General features: G+C 35.2%; 1 protein-coding gene across 1 annotated transcript; it reads left to right on the forward strand.

Moving 5' to 3' along the window:
- Nucleotides 1–5,283: 5,283 nt before the first annotated feature.
- On the forward strand, nt 5,284–7,993 carry LOC110732728. The gene is made up of 8 exons (XM_021912716.1): nt 5,284–5,453; nt 5,628–5,777; nt 5,942–6,039; nt 6,334–6,406; nt 6,505–6,565; nt 6,650–6,735; nt 6,815–6,904; nt 7,631–7,993. The coding sequence occupies exons 1-8, from the start codon at nt 5,364–5,366 to the stop codon at nt 7,691–7,693; spliced, it is 711 nt and encodes a 236-aa protein (XP_021768408.1). The 5' UTR covers nt 5,284–5,363; the 3' UTR covers nt 7,694–7,993.
- Nucleotides 7,994–8,321: the final 328 nt, after the last annotated feature.

The following is an 8,321-nucleotide window of genomic DNA, read 5'->3' on the forward strand; positions in this document are numbered from 1 at the left end:
GAGGGGCGTATAATGCTGCTCACTATTGAAGATGATTAGTTATTGGTTGGCACGATTGAAGATGTTGAGCTGTTTTATAACATACTTCGTACAAAATTATAATTGAAAGCTACCGTTATTTATTAAATTGAAAATTAATACTTGATGCTATCCATTAAAAGCCCAATAACTGTAATGGGTCCACTAGAAAACGGGCTTCATTTGTATTAACTAGCCTGTGGATTACGAGTCCAATTCGAATTACGGAGTCTTTCTACTTTGATAGAAATGGACTTGATTATAAATTATTAAAATAAAAATGCCCTCTTAAATCTTAATCTTCCCATGAAATTTTTTATATAATCTTAAGGTTCGTGAACAACTGATCCAAATTGCGATGGCATATGAATATATGATCCTTGAATTATAAAGAAATTACCAAGCAAAAAGTGTTAGATGACCATCTCAACCAAAAACTTAAGCAGGTTCAGGAATACGTCTTATACGCGCTTAAATCTTAATCTTCCCATGAAAATTTTTATATAATCTTAAGGTTCGTGAACAACTGATCCAAATTGCGATGGCATATGAATATATGATCCTTGAATTATAAAGAAATTACCAAGCAAAAAGTGTTAGATGACCATCTCAACCAAAATGCCCTCTTAAATCTTAATCTTCCCATGAAATTTTTTATATAATCTTAAGGTTCGTGAACAACTGATCCAAATTGCGATGGCATATGAATATATGATCCTTGAATTATAAAGAAATTACCAAGCAAAAAGTGTTAGATGACCATCTCAACCAAAAACTTAAGCAGGTTCAGGAATACGTCTTATACGCGCTTAATATTCCACTTGAAAGTAAGGGGTGGATGAGATTCGAACCCGTGACCTTTGTGTCACATTGGCTCCTATACCATGTTAGAGGACCATCTCAACCAAAAGCTTAAGCTGATGGTTAAGACCCAAGAATACGTTTTATACTCTATCAAAAAGTGCACCATAAATAATTGATCCAATTCAATCTTGGCGGCACCATTTTTCGCCAATTCTGACGTCTTCCCTAGTTAACTTGATTCACCTCTACTCTTGGATTTACTCACCCCTGCATAGGAAAAAACATAAATTTATCAGTTAAATTTTTTATCAATCAATGTTCACGAATAATACAATGTGTTTATTATATTGTTTGTACATTAGTTGTTGGATAGGGGACAATGAACTTACTTATTGATCAACTAGTATATTTACTGGGCTAAATAATGCAACAGTTTGAATGACATACATTTATGATGCGTATTTTTGACGGTTTATATTTAATAGGAGGATTTGAGTGATTTTAATGGTGGAAATTCGAAGAATAGGCTTAGAAGGCAACAACTTCAATTCTAAGTTTGATTTTAGGAGCAACGATCCAAAAACCCTAGTTAACAACTAGTTTGAATCTTAACAAAGTTCTCTTAAGCAAAAACTCAATAATTTCAACTTTTATTATAAAACATCCTATTAAAATAATTGACATACAACTAGTATATATAGAAAAAATAAATCATAATGAACATATAATGTACTACGTTTTTTTCAAAAAAAAAAAAAAAGTACTACGTACATAAAAGTAAAATGATGCCTTTAAAGAGATTGATATGTCGATCACCTTCTTCTTTTGGGTCACGATCGAAGATGATTGGATTTTTTTTTTTTATGAAAAGTACTGAGCAAATTTATTAATTAAGGGATAAAGTGTCTGAGAGTACATAAGGAGCAATTTCTGGAGGGCAATGGCTAACCAAATTTGCTCAACACCAAATGGTACTATTCTAGCAAGATAATGGGAAATAACATTCTCATCTCTTTTAACATGAGACCACGCAACAGAATTAAAATCACAACATAAAAACATAGCATCCGCACACTATCTAGATCAGAGAAGAAAAGGGCTTCTTTTGAGAGCTTACCCACCAGAGCTTTGCAATCAGTTTCAATAATGAAGATGTTTGGATTATTTGTTTTGTACTTTGTACGTACATATCATAATCTTCCACTAGGCACTAAATATAGCTACTCGTACTCAAAAAAGTTTTTAATGAATCATAATGGACATATACTACGTTTCTTTCAAAAAAATAAAATAAAAAAAATGTACTACGTACATAAAAGTAAAATGGTGTCTTTAAAGAGATTGATATGTCGATCATGTAAAACTACATTAACTTGAAGAAAGATGGGCAAGGGGTCAATAATGTGACCAATATAATTTTTGAAATGTAGGGACTTAATACCAAAATGATTTGAAATTATAGCTTAATAATTCTCTTACTTACTGTCCAAAAAAAGTTTGTAGAGAGTGAGAAGAAGCTGTCTGAAAACAATCCTCCCAAAAACTCTCTGTTCTCTCTCCTCCTCTAAACAAGCTTGACGCCGGAAACCTAGGTGCTCGCCAGAGATCCGGCGCCGCAGCCGTTTCTCCGGCGAGTTTCCTCCCTTCTCTCTCTTTTTTTATTTGCTTTTTCCGGCGAGGCTCCGTCCTCATCTTCTCCCTTCTCGTTCCCCCTCTTCTTCTTCTTTGTCTCCGGATCAGAGTTCCGGCGCCACCGCGGTGAGGCTCCGTCCTCCTCCTCTTCTCCACCTCCTCTTCTTCCTTCTCGTTTCCCCGTTTCGTTCGGCTGTGGGGCGGCTCCAAACTCCGATTCGTCGCCCTTTTCCCTTCTCTTTTATCCTCTTATTTTCGGTCTTGAAGGGGTTGTGACCCTTTATCTGGCTAGAAGATTTAGAGTAGCCCCTGTTTACCCACCTTAGAGTGGAAGGTTCACTTTCAAAGAATTTCGCCGGCGAAACAAGCGGTCTAAGGACTAAGCCTAACGCCGCCGTCATAAAGGTCATTGGTAATTTTGACCGTGACGGAAACGGTAAAGTTAGGGTTAGGGTTTCGTGGGTCCTTGCGCTGGAGGCTAGGCCTAACGCCGCCGTCAAGAGTGTTTCGTGATGGGTGAAGTTAGGGTTAGGGTTTTGAGGTTCTTTGCTTTTATGGTTTCGGATTTAAGGTCCGAAAGAGGCTCTCTGATTTGGTCGTTGAATTTAAGTATGTATGTTTTTATTGCTATTCAGAGTTTTCTTTATTTTTTAAAGTCATGTATGGTTTATTTGAGTCTTTCTTGGTTGTTGCCCTGGTTTTCTGGTTGTTTTGGCTATAGTTTATTGGATGGTTGTGTGAGAAGGGAGTTTGGATACCTTGTCAAGGGATTTGGTGTTGTTGTGTTGAGAGAGGTAACTTGGGTTACCGTTGTATGGGGGACGAATGAGAAGTTGGTCATGGCTAGAGTGTGGTGTGTTTTATGGTGGAATGATTATGGTTGTCATCTGCTCTTTTCATTGGAGTGATCATTGTGATCATTACTCTTGATGTTTTCTATCCGAAGCAGGCGCCCAAACTTTGTTTTGGGGTTTCACGAGCCTCGACGTTGTTAAAGCTTTCTTGCAAACAAGAACAACTTAGCAATGATAGGTCACATGTCCATGTGATCGGTTTGAAGACCTTACGTGGTGATAAGTTGATCCCACTAGGTTTAGTTAAACTAGCCATGATCAAACAGTTTCGATACTCTCTGCTCTCTTTGGGTTTTGAAGTAGGTATCCGCTCTTTGGCCTATAAAGAGGTCTTGAATTGCAACTTTTCCGGCCAACTCCAGTTATGTTTCTTGGTTTTTAGTGTTGAAAGTTAGAATGACTTAAATGTTAAAAGCCATATAGTAAGGTTTAAGTTTTATTTCGTATATTGTAAACTCTGATTTATCAATATCATTTGCTTTTGTCAAAAAAAAAAAAAAAATGATTTGAAATTAAAATGAAATTATTCGAAGTATGTAAATATACAATGCGATAAAATTACAAATGTGAATTCTAAGGTTGCTCTCTTGAAAACGTAAATAGGGCTACTTTTTGGAAACTCTCAAGGGCCGTTTGATTAGAACAATGGAAACAAAGTGAAAAGAAAACAAATAAGAGGGGAGTTAGGAATCATGAACTATTACCTTTTCATTTGTTTGGTTTTAGCTATGGAATGGAATTCTTTTATATTTGAGGAAGGTAAGAGTATTTATTACCTCAGGATTTAGAGTGGTAACAAACTAACAAATGGGTGGAATCTTTTACCCTTAAGTAAAGGTAATTGTTACCAAATTTCTTAACTAAACACTCGATAACGGTAATGGTTTAACCAAATCCGTTTACAACCCAAAAAATACACTAACCAAACATGCTCTTAATCTGTATTTCACTCTTTTTGTAAATTTTCTAATGTTCCTCCTCTCTTTTTTCATTGTACTGCACTACTGCCCTCCAGTTAGTCAAGTGTACAACTAATGAAACTTTTACTCTATGCATTTTAATTAAGGAAAATTTGTCAGAAAAAACCTTTTAAATGCCTCATTTTGCAAGAAAAAACCTTTTAAAAGGATTTTTGTTAAAAAAAAACCCTTTACAATCACTTATTTTGTTAGGTGAAACCTCCCCTCCTTTTTCCGGCATTGACCGACAGTTTCAAGCAGTGACCCCTTATTTTCTCTACTTACAGCCAAGTTTAGGGTAATTTTCCCTCCTTTTTTTGGCTATTTTGTGGCCTACAATTCTACAACCACGAAATCGAACCTCTTCTTCTTCCTTTAGCCATTGACAAAAGTAGAAAGGTGAGTTAGTGAAATGCATTTTAAAAACCCCAATGTTGATACTATTTACAGCAATAATTTGATGAATTTACTCTTACTTTAAAGAGAAAGAGAGCCCAAATGTGATTGAAGTGCAAAGCCTTCATAGAAGCAAAGGAGAGAGGGAAAAGATAGGACATTTACTTTAGAGGAAAATAAGAGGGAAGATAGATGGATGGAGTACAAATATAAACTTACTTGGGTGTAAGTAGAGAAAATAAGGGGTCAACGCTTGAAACCCTCAATCAATTCCGAAAAAGGGAAGGGAGGTTTCATCTAACAAAAAAAGTGATCGTGGAGGTTTTTTAAACAAAAATCCTTTTAAAAGGTTTTTTCTTATAAAATGAGGTATTTAAAAGGTTTTTCCTGACAAATTTTCTTTTTATTAAAGATGATTTGTCAACGTTAACTTATTAGGGCCATCAGGAATTAACCACCCTCTTCCCTTCAATGGACTATGGACCCATATCAACAAAGCCTGATCTTAGCCCACAAAGTCGGCCATATTTTAGGCCCACTCAAATCCTATCTGGGCCAGGGCCCGTCCAATAAATATCAGTGGAGTTTATTTTATTTATAGCTAAAGTTAGAAAGGATAAGAAAAAGTCTGTCAGTTGGATAACAAAGAAACCAATCTTTAGGTTTCAAAAAAAGAAACCAATCTTTAAAATCATCATCAATGGCTGCTCTGAGCTTCGGAGTTGCTCACTTACGCTCATTCCCTAACTTAATCAAAGTACCTTCAAGGCCCAAAATTTGTTGTGTTTGGGTAAACTCTTCTTCCTTTCTCTCCGCTTTTAATTTGTTTCGGATTTCGGAAAATGATATATACAGCCTTAAGGTCGTAAAAGTAGTTGGTTAAACCTTCAAAATGAATAGTATTAGTAAGTATAATCGAGCATTAATTACACCATTCAACGCATGTTTTTTTTTGGAAAGGAAGGATCCAGAAGGGGTATTCAAAACACCGGCCCAAACAGGGCATATAGACAGGTTGGAATTCAAACGTCGATTTGAAAAAGATGCTGATGCTAAAGATGATTATGAACGTCATTTAAGAGAAGAAAAAGAACGTCGAGAAGCTCTTCGTCAGGTTTACTTACTAATTACTTGTACTTATTTCAAGTTTTTTTCTACTAACTCCGTAGTAGAGAAGAAAAATGTTTAATTGTTGCAAATAATTGTTAACGGGGTAGTATCTTGTTTGATTTTTATTTGTTTTATGATTGTTGGATTGGGTTGAATTATGGATTTCAGTCTCGGGTTATTCCGGATACGGATACGGAGTTGATTGAGTATTTTCTTGATACTGAGGCTCAAGAGATTGAATATGAGATTGCTAGATTAAGGCCAAGGTGAGTTCCGTATATTTTGTTAATGGCTGAAAATTGTCTTTTTGTGAATGATGTTATATGTTGATATATATTATGATGTTTATGTTGGACTTCTTTCTATCTCAAGGAAAGTTACTTGTGAATTTTAGGAAAATAGGCTGTTTTCGTAGTGAATAATATTTTAGGATGTTCGGAAAGCTGTCACATGTACTATATTAGGGTGTGAATGTTTTTATTTTTGTAAACTGCTTGCTTTATGGAAGATGTTTCATAGTTAAGACATAACAACGATAATACTTGTTGCTAAATTTGCAGGTTGAATGATGAATTTTTCAGACAATTACAATCTGAAATAGGCCAGCTTCGTTTTGCTATGGCTAAAACTGAGGTGCATTTTTTAATAAAATTTATATAGTATACCTGATACTGTAGTTGACATCAAAATTAAGTATGATGGACTAATCTATACTTATATTATTTCTGCAGGAAATGGAGGACAGATTGATTGAATTGGAGGCGTTGCAAAAGGCTCTTTCAGAAGCAACAGGTCTGTTAATGTTAACCTTAGATGAATTTTCGATAGTCCTTTGCACGTTTAACTCATGTGTTTAGGTCCTTTGCTGTTATGCAGAAGCATATGATAAAATGCAGAGTGAGCTTGTTAAAGCAAAGCAAAGTCTTACAAAGATCTTCACTTCCAAGGACGTAAACTCTACTGTATGTACTATACTGAATGAAACATCGGCCCTTAGTGAAGAATACTTTATCATATGTCATTATTGTCCTTGTTGTGCAGTTATTGGAGATGGTTGAGCTTAATGAGCTAAATATGTCCTTGGTGACTCTACTCGATGAGAACATAGCAAGTGCACATCGAAGTGATCAGGTATGAGTTGTTCAATCATTGAAAATTACTTTGTAGAATGCAAGCCTGGACATTCATTCAAAATTCCATTAGCGGTGGATAACAGGACAAGCTACATTAGTCTAGCTTATAAGATGATGAGTAGATGTATAAAACATGAACGATTTTCCAAGCCATTTTCTGGGTGGTGATCCTTACTTTATAACACTATTTGGAAGACATGTTAGCTGGGATTCTCTAGTAACATGTGATTTATGTAGGGAAGTTACTTTGGTGGAGAAAAGTTCAGGATCAGAAAAACTGAATTTTGGTAGCAGAACAAAACTTCAGAACCAGAACAACTAATTTGATAGGATTCTGAACTTTGTTCTATGTTGAGGCATCCTGCTGATTGATTATTGATAATGTTAAATGGTAGTGCAGGGCCTTCAACTATTGTTTCCATGCACTTCACCTAGAAGTGGCCAAAGGGCCAGTATAGGCTCAGCACGGACCGACTTGGACCTATCCACCAAGTCATTGACTTCATGAACCTAAAGACTAGTTTGATTGCTAATGTAGAAAAGGTAGTTGATCTTATTATTGGGAGCACAAAAGTCTAAGGCCCAAGTGTCAATATACCCAAATTATCTCAAAGTTGGCTCAAGATTGGACTATAGTCTGGTCCATAGGAATGTTTATTTTATCAATCCCTGCTTGAATAAGATTTTGCAAGCTAACACAAGCTGAAACTGATTTTCTTTACAGAAGCAAGCTGCGGAATACATGGAGAAGCTCCGCGCATCTGTTATAAAATATGTAACAGTATAGAATTTCAGTGAATTGCAAGAGCATTTTCTTGGATAATCTAATATAGGCCATATATATTTGTATTTCAAGTTGAGCCTATGTAAATTCAAATTTTGGGGTAAAGCAAAATTAAATTATAATGATGACATGAATTTCGGGAGCATCCTGAGGTACTGATCAATGATCATGTGTGCAACTATCCAAGATAAGGCATGTAGAAGGGAGTTTTTTGCACAATATAACACTCATCAATAGTTTTCAGAGATTGCAAGAACAAGGATTCTGTGTTATTTACTATTGAGGTATTGAGCAACGGCTTTTCATCTATTTGTGTAAAACATTAATGTAATATTATTATATATATTAAAACATAGCTTAAGTAAGAGAAAAATTGTTTACATATATGCATGTAGGATATTAGGTTAAGATTATATAGTTTTTTAGAGTTGGATTAAAATTAGATGGATTTAGATTTAGATTGAGATTGTAAATGTGTGAACTCAAACCGTCCCAAAGTATCTTCTTGAATAGAATTAAACAAATTCATTTATCTCCTTACAAGTTATCTTCTTAGAATCACCGGATCAATATAATGGTTTAATGTTGGCTTTCATTTTAGAATCTTCCTTGTCCAATGTGACTGGTGAAA

Source organism: Chenopodium quinoa, unplaced genomic scaffold (genome assembly GCF_001683475.1).
Source record: "Chenopodium quinoa cultivar QQ74 unplaced genomic scaffold, ASM168347v1, whole genome shotgun sequence".
Lineage (NCBI taxonomy): Eukaryota > Viridiplantae > Streptophyta > Magnoliopsida > Caryophyllales > Amaranthaceae > Chenopodium > Chenopodium quinoa.

What these genes read in the sequence shown, in the direction of transcription:
- LOC110732728 (XM_021912716.1), top strand. Translation starts at nt 5,364, where the DNA reads ATGGCTGCTCTGAGCTTCGGAGTTGCTCACTTACGCTCATTCCCTAAC. An exon ending in TTGCTATGGCTAAAACTGAG is followed by an intron (nt 6,407 to 6,504) that starts GTGCATTTTTTA and finishes TTATTTCTGCAG; the next exon opens with GAAATGGAGGACAGATTGAT. An exon ending in GGCTCTTTCAGAAGCAACAG is followed by an intron (nt 6,566 to 6,649) that starts GTCTGTTAATGT and finishes GCTGTTATGCAG; the next exon opens with AAGCATATGATAAAATGCAG.